We start from the raw sequence: 17,865 nt of genomic DNA, 5'->3' as shown, positions 1-17,865 counted from the left end.
TTCACTTTGATCTCAGTCTACATTTTTTATGCTCTAAAATGCTCTATGCATCATTCGCAATTCAATCCTAGCATTGTTAGGGTTTTTTTCCTCAAGGCTTTCTGCATAGGTTACAGTCGCATTTATTGTATCATTTATGTTGCTCTTTGTAAAGGCTCTAGTTTCATAAGTTTTTGAGTCATCCATAGCTAGAGAGAGGTTCATTCTAGATTCTTTCTTGAAATCCTAACCAATCTTTTCATATATTTAGAAAAACCCTAATTCTAAGAAATGGTTGAATCCTCTAGCCTAAGCAAGAGGAATTTCTCTAAGGAGATAATCACGTATCTTCTTGGGTCAATTGAGACACATAAGAGGTCAAAGCTAGGTGCTTTAATAGATTGAAATTTATAATTGACCATGATAGTGGATGCATCCATCTGTTGATTCAGCATGGTGGACCTAATAGGGTTTTTATTTTAGCTTGTAATTTGTTGCTATTTGTCGGTTTGATATTTGTTTATAAATCAATTCTCAAAATAATTACATGATATAGAGTAGGAGTGATGGAATGAGAGATGGAGAGAAAGAGTGATATAGACACAAAAGCCTAGATATGGGAAGATAGAGATAGATGGTGGGGAGAGAGAGAGAGGTAGAGAGAGTGAGAGAATGAGAGAAAGGTATGGGGAAGAAGAAACAATGAGTGTGTGTGTGTGTGTGCACACATGTGTGTGATTAAGAGAGATAGGGAGGGGGGAGTTATATATAAAGAGATAGAGAGGGAAGGAGAGAAAAATAGAGATAATACAAAAGTAAAGACATGTAGAAATAGGGAGTGATATGAAGAGAGGTATTAAAGAGGGAGAGAGATAGAGAGGGGAGAAGATAAAGAGATTACATAATGATAGACATGTACCAAACAAGGAGTGTGTGTGTTTAAGTGATATATATATATATATATATATATATATAGAGAGAGAGAGAGAGAGAGGTACATATATAGAGAGAGGGGAGATAAGAAAAAATATATAAAAAGGGATGATATATAAAGAGAGGTAGAGTGATAGATATAAAGAGAGAGAGGGAGTAGGAGAGATTGAGTGTATTAGAGAGAGAGAGAGAGAGAGAGAGAGAGAGAGAGAGAGAGAGAGAGAGAGAGAGAGAGAGAGAGAGAGAGAGAGAGAGAGAGAGAGAGAGAGAGAGAGATAGAGAGAGAGAGAGATAGAGAGAGAGAGAGAGAGAGGAAGAGAGAGAGTGGGGACAATAATGAGAGATGGAGGTGATAGAGAGAGGAAGAGAGATGGAGGGAATGAGAGGGGGGAGATAAACACAAAGAGGATAAAGGAGAAGTAGAGAGATATAGAATGAGAGAGTGATAGTGAGAGAGAGACAAGGATAGAAAGAGGGAGAAATAGAGAGATAGATAAAGTGGAGATTATAGAGACATGAATCAACGCCAAATCATGACATGGTCATACTCAAACTATGAAACCAACAACAAAGAAGACATATCAATAATGAGAAATCTATTTCACAAGTTAATTGTTTCCTTATATTGTAAAAAAATACAAATGTATTAATAATAAAATATCTACAGATAACAAATTGTATAACCATAACACCTCCTTTTCATTTTAGTGCAAGTGCTAATATTTGTTTAAAATGTATTTAAAATCATAATTTATATTCTACCAAATATTATTTCAAAGATGGATAATGCACAACTTTGACACATATTAGTCATTCCGTCTTGGATATATGTGCAAATAATAATAAATGTTAGTATTTATTTTACTTATACCGAATCTTCAAAGAAAGTAATCGATTCATAACGGTGACTTGAGTGAAAAGAAAATTCTATAAGGGCAAATAACTTGTTTCAGCATCAATATTGTGAACCCAGGGTAAATAGTAATGTCGGCGCAAAGCGACTTTAGCTTCTCTACTTCGAGGAATGATATAGTTGTACTACTAAACTGTATCAAGGTGTACTCAATACTTTCCCTTTGATGAACCTATTTACAGGTTTATGTCTGCCAGCCTATTCTCTTCCTTATTTGAGCATTTGGATGGTGATTCCTATGTATAGTGATGGTATGATTTGGAGGATCCTTTGCCTTGTCTTCATGAAAGGTAGGTTTATTCACATGTGCTGCCAGTTAGTATGTATTGGTGGGCATGTGGGTGGACCATAGTCACGTATACCTCTGACTTACGATGAGTATCCTTCTAGATACGTCGCTATGCGGGATGTGGCTTGCGCGTGCTTTTTCCGCGAGGTGCACTACCATGCGGGATACGTCCATTGTGTGTTTTCTCCACTTGGGGTATTGCCATGCCACGTGACGACGTGATGCGGGGTGATGTCGAGGTGAACACTGCCATGCCATGTGGATGTGTGACTTGGCCACACCATATGATGAGCTACTAGGATAGCTTGACGATTGTTCCTTCCTTCCTCGTTGGTGGCTAGCTATTAGTCACGTAGTGATGTAATGTGCAATTGTGATATTCTTTATATTTCTTTGGGGATCAGCAGTTTATTTTACTTTGATTTTGAAGGTTTGGCCACGATCTTGTGATCTTTTGCACTTTGATTTGGTGTTGAGATTCCGGATTATTTTCTTGCCTTACTGTTGGAATTGAGGATTTATTATCTTTATTCTTCTGTACTTTGGTGGCTAAACTGGTTTAACATTGTTGTTTTCGTATGCTGGTCTTGTGTTGCAATGTGAATTCCTCTCCAAGAACGTAGGAGACGGGCTTGGATGAGTGTATACGAGGAAGTAGACGCAAGGAACCTTGAGGATGGGGGTATGTGAGGCTGTGTTGCAGCTAGTATCCACTACCTACCTATGAGTGGTGACTATCTCTTGGAGGCTAAATACCTTACACAACAAGGGATATTTACAAAGGTCTTGTATGGAAGGTAGCACCGCTATGGTGTGCCTAGCACCATCAAGCCTTGGAGTGAGATATTGGATTCTTATGATCTTATTGTAGTTCTGAGATCAGGCATAGAGATGCTGATCGTGCATGTTACCTTTGACCGAGCATTAGACATGCTCACATGTGGCCTTTTCTGTTATGCATTCCAGTTATGTGGATGGTTATTATTTGTATCATGGAGTAAATTGTGTTAGCTTGTCACTATGTTATGGGACATAGTCATTGGAAAGGTGTTCTTATGCCTGGCAAGTGTAACCAATTGAGTTATTTACGTTGCTCTTATTTATTGAAAGTTAACTTGGTTGTAGAAATCGATATTTTGAGCTAGTTCTATGTTATTAAATTTTATGATAAAGATGGATTGGTAAAGGAAATTGATCATTATGGCATGTTTTCTTGTCATTCTTGATCGATGATTATGGTAATTGTGGTTTACCTCTTTAAAATGCTTTAATTTGATGTTACGAAAGGAAGAAAATTCTTGTTTCTTTGCTATGATTGTGGATAATTCCTAGAATATTGTAAGGAATGTAGGGTTTTAGATGTATCTGGCCAATGGATAATGGCGTTTGTAAAGAATTTTGCAATAATATTTCATTTATTTATGGAAAGAATTCTATGTGCAATTTGATCTTTGTTGAATGAGTTTCAGGGCTGATGCCTACGACATGTTCTCCATCTAGCCTTACGACTTCCAGGAGTAAGTCGGAACCTAGGGGGGGAGAATGTAGTACCCCTACCCTAGTCTATTTCTAACCTTGGTTTAGTCTTGATTAGTTTATCTTAATGTTATGTTATAGTCAGATGTTGATTTTACGCATAGCTATTGATGTGGTTCTCACACTAGTTTTATGCTAGTTGTTTAGTGTTCTTATTTCATGGTATTCATCGAGCTAACGCATTCATTAAGTTATTATATATGTATGCATGTATGATCGTTGGTTGCAGGAGATTTCAGGTACGAAGTCGCATGAGTGCGAGGTTCGTCGTCACCTGGTTTTGCAGGTTTGAGCATACCTTTTAATCCTTAGAGTTGGATTAGGTGGTCGTAAGACCCTAGTCGACCTTAGTCGTGCTCAAGTGAGCATCGTCAGTCGTCGTCAGTAATCCCTTCTTGTTTGGGTTTGCGAGTCGTCTGTTTGGTTGACCTTCTCGGTTTGCGTGCCTGGTGTGTTTGGTTAATTGATGAATTAGTCCTTAGTAATTTTCTTTATTAAATATATGCGTTTGTGCATTGAGGATTAATGGATTAAATTAATCAAGTATTCGTTATGCGATTTTCGTTGTTAATGAATTGCCTATTTTAATTGGAAGCAAATTTGATTTAAATGACTGATTTTGAATATTAATGCATTTATATATGCTGTGGAAAAGAAAGTTTTAGATTTTATCGCCATTAAGTTAATTGCATTCTGTTGGCGTTTATAATTTGAAAGATTAAATTTGTTTAAATGAGGAAATCGAATTTTGAATTGAAAAGGCAAGTTATTTGTTGTGTTTGTGAGAAAGAATTAATTTTTGAGAGTTATTTTGTAAATAAGAGTTTTTATTCCAAAAATAGAAATTTTGGGGTCAACTCTTCCATATAACCCAATTTGGGAAATTTGGAGGGGATGGACATTTTTGGGAAGTTTTGGAGTGGAGATGGAAAATTGGAGGCTTTGGCAGCTGAGATTGGGATTCTTCAGCCGATCTTGCCAGGAACGCGAGATCGGGTAGGATCCAACTCTCATTCTTTTTAGTTTTTGTTTAAAATGAAATGGGGGTTCTATCTTGGATTTAAATTTTCCTTCGAATGCCATGTTTATGGATCGATTTGGTAAATTACCAGCTTGGCTGGAAGTGATTTAGAGGTGCTGTTAATTCCTCATGTTTTTGGGCATTCGAAACCCTTGGGTGTTGTATAGAATGAGAAAACCCTGCATGAAAACGTGATAACAATCTCAATATGTTTAAACCGGATGTATGGTAAATCAAAATTCCAGTAAAATCTTTGTGATGGGCGTTTGTGATTATTGATGTCGAACTATGCTTTTTATATATCAAATATATTACCAAAAAACCCGAGCTGGGCGGGGTGTTTAAACTAGGTTTCATTTTATGTTTTTTAAGCGCCGTGTGAATTGGGTTAAACCGAGCTGGGCGTTTTTTTTTCATTGTTTGAAACGGTGGTTCGGGGTTTGGGAGAGCGGGGAGCGGAGCTCCACCCGCTCCCCTCCCCTTCCCCACTCTTCCTCCCTATCGCCCCGCGCGTCCTCTGTGTTTCCCCCCCCCTTCGCCGGTGCTACGACCTTGGCCACGGCACGCTGCGGTGGCCGCAGGGCCGCGGTGGCTGCAGGGCGCCGCGGGCTTGCGGGCACCGCAGGGCGCCGCCGCCTGGCCGCCTGCGAGCGCCGCCGCGTGCCCTAGCCGCGTTTTTTAAACGCGTTGCTTTTGTTTTAAACGCGTTGCTTTTGTTTTAAACATAGTTTTTAAATGCGTGTTTTTTTTTTAAAAGAACATAGATTCATTTAAAAGCGTTTTTTGTTTTAAATGTAGTTTTTGAAACCTATTTTGTTTTAAGCGATGTTTCAAATGCGTTTTCAAGGTAATTTTTAGTATTAAAAAAAAAGATGCCTATGATTTTAAAATATCATGTGAATGAATATTATTTTAATGATTAAGTTAATTAGTTCTTAATTCTGATTAAGGAGGCATAATAGTGGCAAATGCTAGTTGAAATTGATTAATGTTACTATGGAGTTTATAGGCCAATTGTCACTCAACTTTATTTCGAGACTTTGCCCCCTTCTAATTAAGTTCTTCAACTGTAATTTTGCAATCTAATATTGTCGAATATATTTTTATTGATCTTGGATTAATGAACCTAGATCTTACCTGCTAGCTGATTTGGGAAGTTGGCTAATTGAGGTAGTATTGTTTAAAAACGAAATAGAATATTATGTTATTGGAAATGACTATCTTCTTTTAGATTCTCTTTCTGCATTTTTATTTTCGTAATCCGTATTATGTAACTGGAATTGAAATTATGAATCTGTAGAGATTGAATTTAGACCAGTATGTTAATGACGTTTTGGAATGGAGATTAAATATCTTATTTTAATTGTTTAATGGTTGTCTGAATTTGATTATCATGAATTTGGTTTAAGAACTCATTATGGCTTAAATTGCCTGTTCAATGCGTGAACCTTAGGAGTTAGAAAACCAAGAACAACTTATCCCCAGTGGAGGTAGATAACTGTAATCTGATTTGGATCTTGTAGAAAACTTGATCGCCTTGTAATGTTTAAATCAATTTGAGGAAATATTGTCTTTTCTGATTATTGTCTTGCGAGTTTAATTTCTGTATTCGCCTTTAATTATGAAACGGCATGTTTTGCTTTGTTTAATAGGACCCTGTCGTATGGATGATTTGGTGTTCCTGTTTCAGTCCTCGATTCCGAGTTGACTATTGTTTTGTGATGTTGTCATAATTGATCGTATCCTCCTTGTGTGTGAGTCGAATGATGATTGTGGTTGACCGTTGTTGGTCGGGTCTCTAGATTAGAGTACCGTCAGTAAGTGATTACCTTTGAGTCGTGTTTGACCAGATGATTGTTTCTCCTTCTTGAACTCCGTTCGTCTGACCATGTGTATTCCTTGGTTTGAGTTCGTCTGAGTTAGTCTAGTGTCGTATGGGAAAGTGGCTTTCGATTGGGGGCCGCGCCCAAAGTGGCTGCTGGATAACCCGTCGAAAGTGAGTCTAATAAGTGATAACCTAAGTAGATTAGAAAATAATTTTTAAATAAGATAATGTGCCTCACACATGGGACGAGTGCTAGCATAGACTCGACATGCTGTGAGAAGGCCTGAAATGGCAAACCACCTTCCTTGTCTTCACGAGAGGATGTGTGGGTCCACATGAGGCTTGGATGGGCCGGAAGTTCGGATTAGGTTGCCAGGGTTACCAGTGTATGGGCCGGGACCTATGAAGACTTGCCATGGTATCCATACCAGGTTGTGTGATGACACTTGTCCCTACGTTCGTTAGTGTGTTGTCGTTTTGTCCGGTTTTGGGTACCTTTGTGAGTCGTCCTTTGTCACTGCCCTTGTGAGTGTCGGTTTCATGTTAGCCCCTAGGGTAGTGATGGTTCAGTTTTATGGATGCTCTCATGGACTCTTATGTTATTAGCTTCGATTATGTTCAGCTGGATCCTGTTCCTTGTAAGGATCGTTTTTGTATTATGGACCGATGTGGTCGTTTGTATATTGTTATGTATCGCCTTGATGGCTGGATTGTACGGTGTAACCTCTTGTACTCTTAACCTTATTATTTATCAGAGGGGGTCTTGCAGTTGAGCAGACCCGGAGATGTAGCCCATTAGGGGTGAACTCCGAGATCATTATGGTGTTATGTGGTGTATTCTCTTATGTTTCCTTTATTCAGCTTTATCATGTATGATTAATTTATGTAAAATGGTTAAGTGGATAATAGGAATTAACTTAAAATGCTCATAATCAGTCTATCTTGAATGCCTTGTTGATCGAATGCATAATTGGTTGAGATGCGGTTTATCGTAATGCATGTGTGAAATCGTCCTTTTAACACAATAAGTTGGTATATGAATGAATGTAACTTAGAGTAATGAATTATACTCAGTTGTCGTTAAGGAATTTAAATATGCTTGGAAAGATCTCTTATGTTATGATGAAATCCTAGTGTATTAGAATGTTAGATGTTTGGTTTGCAATTTTAAATGAAAAGCTTGAATGAGTATTAGGAATGGATCTTAATGATGAATCTTGCTTGTGATTTATATTTCCATCTTTGAAAGAAATTATCCTGATTGTGATTTATCTCATTATTAAGATATTCAGCTTAATGGATTAATTGTGTGAGTTAAATGAATTGTGAAATTTAAGTAATCTCGTTGGGAAACTCTTTAGGAGATTGTTGTTAATGTCTTCCGCTATGTAATCTGAATCTTTGTTATCTTGTTGCATCTTATGTGTTGTAACTTCAAAAAAAAAAATTTGCACTCTTTTCTTGTTATTTTAGCTTATCCCTTCGGGGTTTCCTGGCGGGGCATTACAGATGAATAAATTAGATGCATGATTTAATTATGATGATGGGATCTAGAACATAGGATTAACAATAGTGGAATGTTGTGTGGGACATCTCATGTTTCTAGTAGTTTGAGAGATAGTGTGGTGCATTTGCAAAATTCAAAATTTTATTAAACATTATCTTTAACAGGATGTGGGAAATAGGTTTATAGATTCGCAACTTATGAACCATTTTTTCTCAACAAAACTCCATAGATTAAGCGACCTTGCAATCTAACAATGCCCATCTAGTTCCTGAACATCTCACAAAATGTATATAAAATTTATGCTCATTTGAAGGAAAGTCGATTGGCTAAAATCTCCAAATTAAATCATCCCAATAAGTCACAATGGGTCATGCTAGGTTCTTGTGCAAATGGCATGGACCTTAACAATCCATAAATCACAAGCTAAGTCAAACTTAAAGAGCATCATTTAATGTCAACAACATTGATCACCAAGGACTTACATTCATAACCATATGAAAAGTATTTTGCCTTGTGATTTTTTGCATGTGTCCCACCTTTACACATGAAATATATGCACCCACTCAAGATATTCCATATATTGCACCAAGAAAGTTAGAAAAAGATTGCTTAGCGACATTGCCAAATGAAAATACATAAGAAAAAATACACTCTTAATAAAATTATATAGCTATCAATTTTAGAAAATGTCTATAATCTTGTTAAATTGATTAAAAATGTTAGCTTGGATGTAAATTTTGAACAATTCACTTTATTGCATTTAAGTTGTAATAAATGTTTTTTGTATCTTGTACATAATTTAATAATATAAAATATTAATTTGTTTATATGACCTATTAATTCAAAATAGTTATACTTCTATATAGATATTATTAAATTAACTAAAAAGTAAAAAATTCACTTCCTTTACCCTTTCATCTAAATCATATTTTAATTATTTGTATTGTTATTTTGTCCGTACACTGTATATCCGTATGTGCTGTTGTCGTATATGGTAGGCAAGTCTACGTAGAATACATATATATACGGTTGTTATTAAACTTCATAGCCAGACTTTGGACTGATAAAGACATGACAAGAATCTTAATTTTTGTTTAATAAAAGCTAAAAGCAAACGAACTATATTAAAAGTGAACTTTACTATACGAATATGAATAAAGGTGAGTGCAAAGTAAATGTATAGTGATTTAAATACGTAAATCTACAAATTATGTTTTTCAATTTGAGTGAACGCTCATGCGTACACGAGAAGCTTGGAAGGCAACGGCTGCAGGTTTAAAAGTACCAAACAAAACTCGAGACTGACAGAGTTGGACGTGTAGTAATTCAATCGGAAAAGTAGCAAGCGGGAAACAGAGAACAAGGAACAAGGAAGCTGCAGGGCATTAATTCAATAGAAAGTCGTACCCTCTTCTATCAATTCAGCAAAGAACAAGGAAGCTGCAGGGCATTAATCATAAACAACTACTACCTTTAAATTGAAGTGGCCGCATACCGTATGTACTAAGCCGTGAACAGTGGATGGCAGATGACCTAAATGAGTAGGACGCTCACGCCTCATCTCCTCCTTCCTATCCTCCTTCCTTACGGAGTGTAACTTCCTCTTTAGGTAATCGCAGTCTCGCGGACCTTTCTTTGTTCTTGCTTCTAGGCGGTTTCCGGATACCTTAGTGTTTAAGCAACCCTACTTTCTCCAAAATTTCCACCTAGCACACCCATTATCCTATAAAACAGTCTCCCTTGACAATCGAAATGATCGAAGCAAGCAGCGAATGCAATCTTGAAAACCATTGATGAAGGCTTGGAGTCCAGTCGACCACGGTAAGTACAAGCTTGTTAATTATCATTTTTGGTTACGATTTTAACATAGTTTTTTGGCGAACAAAATTTGCTTTGTTCGCTAGTTAACAAGAGATTGGTGGACTTAATAAAATTAGTTTGTATTGCATATTAAACACGATCGTGATGCCGTTTCTCGTTGGCTGGTCAAAAGGAGTATAGAAATTTGAATCTTCTTTCAAAAATGTAAGTGGCTTTAACCAGAAATGTATTCATTTTTATAGAATTTCAATTTTTCTCTTGAAACTTGTAGGAATAGATTTAAATTTTGTAGTGCCCAGTTAGTACTGATGGCTCGAATTTTCGCTATAGGTTCACTGTTGGGGAAGAGCAGGCGATTTTTCTTTCTTCTTGTGAAATCCTAGAACGAGCTTGGGGAGAGACACGCAGTATTTCAAATAACAATGATATTACTTATTTTGGTCTGAGTGAGTATGAAAGTGTAGTATTTATCACATTCCCTTCCTTTTATATTGGAGATTTCACTGCCAGTGATAGCCCATACGGACAGTGCGATATCCAGAATGAGAATGAAGTTTTCTCTGACCGTCTCAAGGGTGATGATGATCAACCGGCTCTTGTTCACAACGGAGCTCTCAACATGTTCTTGAACATTCTGAGAAATTCAGACTTGGAAACCCAGGTACAATGACCCTTTACTCCATCTTTTGTAATTTCTCTTTTATGTTTTTTTATGACTATATATGTTAAAGGTTTTTTTTTAGCATGCTGACTTTTGGAATTGAGTACATATTTTTTTATCAATGTTTTGATCTAGTCTATGATTCATCGTGAGGATGTTTATATTTCAACATGTTCGTGTTATCAGTGATATTATCTGCTTCTTTCAGGGTAAAATTTGGACTGGGTCTTAATCGTGCAAATATAAAGCAATTTTGAACAGTAGTTACTCAATGTATTTTGTCAAAGTCAGTATTGCAAGAACAGATTTCATTTAGTAAATTTATAAAGTTTTAACATCTAAAAGTGTGGCCCTTTTACTTGTTTGTTGTAATAGATGGACAAGTTTTCAAAGCAAAGAAAGGAACAAACCATTATATTTGTGGGTCATTCTATAGGAGGTGCCATTGCAACTCTTGCTACGATCTGGGTTCTGGAAAAAAGGCTGAGACAAATTTCTCCTATCTGCATTACATTTGGTTCTCCTTTGGTTGGAGATACTGTTCTTATACAATCAATTGATTGCCAAGGTTGGTCCGGAAATTTTTGTCATGTGGTTTCCAAAAATGATATTGTTCCGCGGATGCTCCTTGCACCTTTTGAATCAATTGGACAGCAATTGAACTCGATTTTTCCACCTAGAGGGAGCATAATGGTCAATGATTCTGCTAGTTTAATGCATCCTTCTTCTCCAGAGGCTTGCAGGAAACTTCTTGACAATATCAAGTGCCTTGGAGAATCTAGCCCGTATAAACCCATTGGTACTTACATGTTCTTCTCTGTCTACGGTGCAGCTTGTGTTGAGGACCCTCAAGCTGTCTTGAAGATGCTAGTTCTAACTTTGCAAAACACAGAAGAAAATGGTATTGAAGAAGAAAATAGTATTGCGGCTGCTTTAATTTCAGAGCACGTAAGTTATGGTGATAAGTTGAGACATGTTATTGAAAGTGCATGCTCAACAAGAACTTCAAATCTCTCTTCAGAATCCTCCTTTGAGATGGGAATAGCACTGCAATTAGAAGCAATGGGTTTTCAGACTCAGGTAATCTCATATTACTTTTAATAGTTGTTCTTAATATATCAGTCACATGACTCTTAGTATTCAAAACCTACAATACGATATTTGAAACTTTAATTATACTTCGTTCGAGATTGCTTCCATTTTGTGAGAGGTTAGCTTAGTCAAGGTAAATTATTGCACAGTATCGATCTTTTACAAGTGAATACTTCTAAATTGAAATTTCTTAGTCAGCAAAAAGATTGGGAAAAACTGGTAGTTTATTATGGCATTCATTCATGGATTTAGATAGTATATTTTTTGGTTTTGATTTGTTTAGGTGGTTCATCTATTTCAATAAGGTAATCTGTTTTTTTGGTTTACATATAGTATATAAGACTATTCCATACTTTCAATATGTAGGAGGTATCTAACTCTGCTTCAGATAGATTTAAATTTATAAGCATTCTTTCACCTATCACTATAATTTCATAATTTCAGATAAACCACCTAAACAAATTGAATGAATGTAGTGTTTAAATCTCAAGCCCCTTTAGAGGGGAGGGGAAATTGAAAATTGAGATTACTTTCTTGCATACGTTTTATTTCCTTACATGCTGTAGCTTCTTAAGTTATTCTGTTTACACTGATTATTTTCTCTCAATGTTGTTTACTATGTTTAGGAATCGAGACTGATGAGTTTTATTGTTTAACAGAATAATTATGCATTTGATGCCCTGAAAGGACCTGAAGATTTGAAAAACAAGCTTGGCATGGACATTGAGAACCTAAACAAGAACTTGAGCGAGAGACAAAGTGAGATGGCTGAGCTGGAATGGTACATAAAAACAGTCTGTGAGGGCAACAGCCGTAGCTTGTACGATGTTTTCAGAGACCTAGACGAAAAGAAAGACTCTCGTGTGAATTTGATTAGGATATCTCTAAGAAATTTCTGGGATGAAATAGTTGAGATGGTGAAGAATCAGCAATTGCCCAATGACTTCCGATACCAAAATAAATGGATCAATGCTGGCACTGCATACAGAAGACTTGTAGAGCCTCTGGACATTGCAGCCTTCTATCATCTGCAAAACGAGAGAGGAAACTATCTCTCAATTGGGAACAGGCCGGTTCGTCATATGGTTCTGGAAAAATGGCTGGATGATAAAAACCAAACTCGCACAGGTAGAGATAGGAGGCCTCGCACAAAGTTTGCATCCTTAACTGAGGACTCTTGTTTTTGGGCTCACGTAGAAGAAGCTGCTAAAGACTTGACAAATCTCCAGCAAGAGCAAGAAAGACATCAAGTTATCAATGCCCATCTTAAGGAAAGCCTGGAAAATTTTGAGGTTTATGTGTCGAAAATGATAGAAGAGAAAAGTATTTCCGAGGAGGTTTTCTTGAAACAGAGCAGCTTCAAGGTATGGTGGAACAAATACAAAGAGTTTCAACTACAATACCCAGAATGGATATCAAGTTCCCCTTTGCTCAGATCCATGGAAAATCTGAATATGGAGGTTTAGAAGCTAGGTCTTTATTTAGTTTTATAGTTTGTTACAAGTTGTTTATTTCCATGGGCCTTCCCCTGCTTGAAAAGTTGTTTTCCTTTTCAATCTAAATTAGCCTGTGTTTGCTAAGTTGTGTTATTTTCAATGTAAATAAGTCTATGTTATATTCCTAATAATAAGAGATTTTTCAGTTGTGATCTTTTCAGCTTAAATAAGTTTATGTTATTCATGTTTATAGTCGATTTTGTATCATCTATAATACCTTTTTTTTTTCCTTTTAGATAAGAGTTATTTAAACATATTATTATCTTTTATTATTTTTTTAAAGAATAAGAATGGCATAAATTTTCATATTATTACAAATGTTCATGGATGGTGAAAATTTTAATTATTTATGTTATTTAATTTTGGATTTGCATTTGAAATTAAGGAAGCACATTTGTTAAGAATTAATATCTAAGGGTGTGTTAATTTAAATAGTTATCTTTCATCTAAACATGATTAAAAATTATAAAAAATATGTTGAGTAATATAATTTTATTTAGTTCTTTATTAAAAGACGTTAATAGAAATTATAAAATGTATTAGTATGTTTACATTGTGTTATTTTAAGTAAAATTATCTTAGTTTGTTCATTTTTTTGACTTTTTGAATTTCATTTGAAATTAGAATCAAAATGTTATAATTCTTGTTCTTGAAACATTTTAAAATTATGAGCATAATTATTTTCAATAATTTCTTAAATTTCAAGCTTCATTGTTTGACCTCCTTTCTATCTCCATCTTTGTGCACTTATCTTCAACCACACTCTTTATACACTTCTTTTATGCAGTGATAAAGATTTGAACACAACACCATCTAGATGTGTACAACATGGACTTTGCAATTAACCAAATGGCCTTTTCCCACTTGTTATTGCAATGCTTTTTAATTTTTTTTTTTAATAAACTATTATTCTTAAGACTATACATCTTGTTCATTTATAGAATATATTATATATCTAAAGTTACTACTAAAGAATGTCGTGATTTATTTCTAATAAAATTAAATAATTTACATTACAAAATAAAAAATAAAAAATAAAAAATTGAAGAATAATATATCCATTATTTGTTGATGATATTCAAGTTCCCCTCTATATAGATAAGCATAAACCATACATCAAAAATGACCTGCAAATCACACATTTAGTCAAACAAATAATAAATAAAAATGGTAAATGTTGTTGCAATCTACTATATAATGAGTGTAAGGGATAAAAGTGTATACCTTGCACTTTTACATCACTTTAAAAATATTTCGTAAATGCATATTTGAAATACTTAAACCAAACTCTAATTTGAACAAGTCTAATTTTTTAAGGTAATCAAAATATTCTCAAACTCCTTGAAATTCTAAAATAAGAAGAGGAGAGTCCACAATGTCAACGTGTTGAGTATCTTTTAAAATAATCAAACATATTTCATGGTTTAACTGGAGTGTAAATTTATATTGAGGAAAGGATTGAATTGAAAATGCTAGGAGGTTCGAAATTTCTTAAACCTACTAAAACTCTAACAAATTGATGTTGTGCATAGATATTCAATCTGAAGAAGGTATGGATTACTTTTAATATGTTGTAATGGTAGGTTGTGGACCCTTGGGATGATGTCTCAAGGTCCTTATTTTTATTGTTGTACCCTAATTCTTAAGGAATTTATTCCTCTTTCCGCTCTCCCTTCTCTCTAATTCTCCATGTCCCTCCCTAGATTGTAGAACCTCAAAAAGACTTGGGACATAGGAAGTAGGTCCTAAGGTACCTAATCTTATCACTCTCCCTCTCCTTGTAATGCTTAACTTCATTTTCTCAACTCCCTTCACCCCTCCTCTTTGATCTCAATTCTCATTCCCATTCTATGCTCACATCTTAACAAACTTACAAAATGTCACTAAGGATTAATGCTCTTTATTCCTTGGTCCCTCTTAGACATAAAATCCTAGCAAAGGATCATCTCAATTATAAGGCCTTCCTAAAATCACCATTTCACCTAGCTTTCTCCCACTCTAATATGATCCATCTATTAAAATGAATGCTCCCCCTAGGTATAACTCTACATTTTATAATGGATTTCCCTATGCACTAACACACCACTAGCCAATTCATCATCAATGTGGAGGATATTTAAAGATCACAAAGGAAAACTACTCCATACGTTGTAGGTTGATAAGATATCCTAACTAATTTTATGTGGAATTTGTGGATGTGGAATTTGTGGATGATGGCTACCCATGAATTATGGTCATATTTTGTTGTGTATTTGTTTAAGTATTTTTAGGTTTAATATGAATTTCCACACTCTACTCCTATAATCATGTATTTTTTGGACTATGTTGCAGCTTATAAGAGTTTTAAAACTTAGGAATATTACAAGGAAACTAAAAGAATCATGTTCATATGAATTGGGAAGATGATTGAAAAGAAAAAAAGTTGAGAAGAGTAGTTACAGTCTTTGTAACCCTAAATAATTTAGTAGTGGTCCAAGGATCCTATTAGGATGTGCCAAAAATTTCCCCTATGTGTTAAAAATGTCTAGTTCTTATATCATTATAGTTTCATGGCTTAAACCAAAATCCTTAAACCCTAAACCCTAGGGCTCATTGTGAATTATTTTACCTTTTTTAATAATCATCCATTCACTTGCTTTAGTTGGTTCCGAGTTCTTTAAATTATGACTTGTGTCATTTAAGTCATTGTTGTGGCTAGCCCCATGTGTTAGCCTACCGATTTTTGTCATCTACAGCCTTTTTTATCTTGTTGTGCATCTCCCTTGAGATCAACGCCTATGATCATCATGCGATTGTGCAGTTAACCAAAAGTACTTATCCAACCTAAGTTTGTAGCCTCACCCGCAGACATGGCATATGGTCCCCACCAAGGATGACATCACACACCTAGACCAATAAACATGTGACATATAGGAGGCCACGTAGCAAAATGAAAGCCCTAAATTGCATTTCGTAGTTCCGGCACTTGATCGGCCCGAACAAAGGGTGGTTTTCCCTCTACCCCCATAGGGAAGGCAAGAGGATCCTGCAGCAATGTTGGTAGGAACGGGTTCACCTGAGAATGAATACGGTCAATTGCTTTCTTTGTCGAATCGGGTTAACATCTAGAATATCGAATGCTTGGAATGCTCATTTTTGAGTCACCCTTTAATATATATATATATATATATATATAACTAGACTAGACTAGCAACCGGGGCGGGGATTCACCCTGATGCCTACCCTCTCTCTTCAGAAAGGCCTTGCCTACCAAAAAACTCTACACAGACAAAAAACATGGGCTCAACTTACCTGGCTTCTAGTCATGATAATGGGAAATTGCCCTTCATAAGATCTATGTCCTAGATCTTCACGTGATTGCACAGTTAGTTAAAGATGCTCATGGGACCTAACTTCACAACTCTGAAAGGGCTTACTGAATGGTGGTGATTAATAAATGATAAAGATGGTTACGTTCTCACTTCCTATTCATTGTTGCTTGACAAGGATTTTGTTGTTCGGGCCACAATGTTCAAATACAAAATTCAATGGCTAGTTTGTGCCATCAAACCCGCATACGTGTTTGCAATTAATGTGCCCAATTTCCCGATATAGCCTAAATTTTTAGAATATTTTCTTCACTTTGATCTCAGTCTACATTTTTTATGCTCTAAAATGCTCTATGCATCATTCGCAATTCAATCCTAGCATTGTTAGGGTTTTTTTCCTCAAGGCTTTCTGCATAGGTTACAGTCGCATTTATTGTATCATTTATGTTGCTCTTTGTAAAGGCTCTAGTTTCATAAGTTTTTGAGTCATCCATAGCTAGAGAGAGGTTCATTCTAAATTCTTTCTTGAAATCCTAACCAATCTTTTCATATATTTAGAAAAACCCTAATTCTAAGAAATGGTTGAATCCTCTAGCCTAAGCAAGAGGAAGTTCTCTAAGGAGATAATCACGTATCTTCTTGGGTCAATTGAGACACATAAGAGGTCAAAGCTAGGTGCTTTAATAGATTGAAATTTATAATTGACCATGATAGTGGATGCATCCATCTGTTGATTCAGCATGGTGGACCTAATAGGGTTTTTATTTTAGCTTGTAATTTGTTGCTATTTGTCGGTTTGATATTTGTTTATAAATCAATTCTCAAAATAATTACATGATATAGAGTAGGAGTGATGGAATGAGAGATGGAGAGAAAGAGTGATATAGACACAAAAGCCTAGATATGGGAAGATAGAGATAGATGGTGGGGAGAGAGAGAGAGGTAGAGAGAGTGAGAGAATGAGAGAAAGGTATGGGGAAGAAGAAACAATGAGTGTGTGTGTGTGTGCACACATGTGTGTGATTAAGAGAGATAGGGAGGGGGGAGTTATATATAAAGAGATAGAGAGGGAAGGAGAGAAAAATAGAGATAATACAAAAGTAAAGACATGTAGAAATAGGGAGTGATATGAAGAGAGGTATTAAAGAGGGAGAGAGATAGAGAGGGGAGAAGATAAAGAGATTACATAATGATTGACATGTACCAAACAAGGAGTGTGTGTGTTTAAGTGATATATATATATATATATATAGAGAGAGAGAGAGAGAGAGAGAGGTACATATATAGAGAGAGGGGAGATAAGAAAAAATATATAAAAAGGGATGATATATAAAGAGAGGTAGAGTGATAGATATAAAGAGAGAGAGGGAGTAGGAGAGATTGAGTGTATTAGAGAGAGAGAGAGAGAGAGAGAGAGAGAGTGGGGACAATAATGAGAGATGGAGGTGATAGAGAGAGGAAGAGAGATGGAGGGAATGAGAGGG

At 35.7% G+C, this 17,865-nt stretch overlaps 1 protein-coding gene across 2 annotated transcripts; it reads left to right on the top strand.

Annotated features, from left to right (window-relative positions):
- Positions 1-9,552: 9,552 nt before the first annotated feature.
- Positions 9,553-13,227, top strand: LOC131876419 (lipase-like PAD4). Of its 2 annotated transcripts, none has more exons than XM_059221767.1 (5): positions 9,553-9,824; positions 9,997-10,028; positions 10,155-10,485; positions 10,861-11,565; positions 12,237-13,227. In XM_059221767.1, coding segments are annotated over exons 2-5 (1,845 nt in total). In that variant the 5' UTR covers positions 9,553-9,824; positions 9,997-10,026; the 3' UTR covers positions 13,044-13,227. The 2 variants fall into 2 exon arrangements, with proteins under 2 accessions (XP_059077750.1, XP_059077749.1); XM_059221766.1 differs by having other exon boundaries at positions 9,554-9,824; positions 9,941-10,028.
- Positions 13,228-17,865: the final 4,638 nt, after the last annotated feature.

Source organism: Cryptomeria japonica, chromosome 5 (genome assembly GCF_030272615.1).
Source record: "Cryptomeria japonica chromosome 5, Sugi_1.0, whole genome shotgun sequence".
NCBI lineage: Eukaryota > Viridiplantae > Streptophyta > Pinopsida > Cupressales > Cupressaceae > Cryptomeria > Cryptomeria japonica.
Note: the sequence above shows the minus strand (reverse complement) of the source record. Positions and strands in the feature narration are given on the sequence as shown.

Coding starts and splice junctions, on each gene's coding strand:
- LOC131876419 (XM_059221767.1), top strand. Junction 10,486..10,860: donor ATTCAGACTTGGAAACCCAG/GTACAATGACCC, acceptor TTGTTGTAATAG/ATGGACAAGTTTTCAAAGCA. Junction 11,566..12,236: donor CAATGGGTTTTCAGACTCAG/GTAATCTCATAT, acceptor ATTGTTTAACAG/AATAATTATGCATTTGATGC.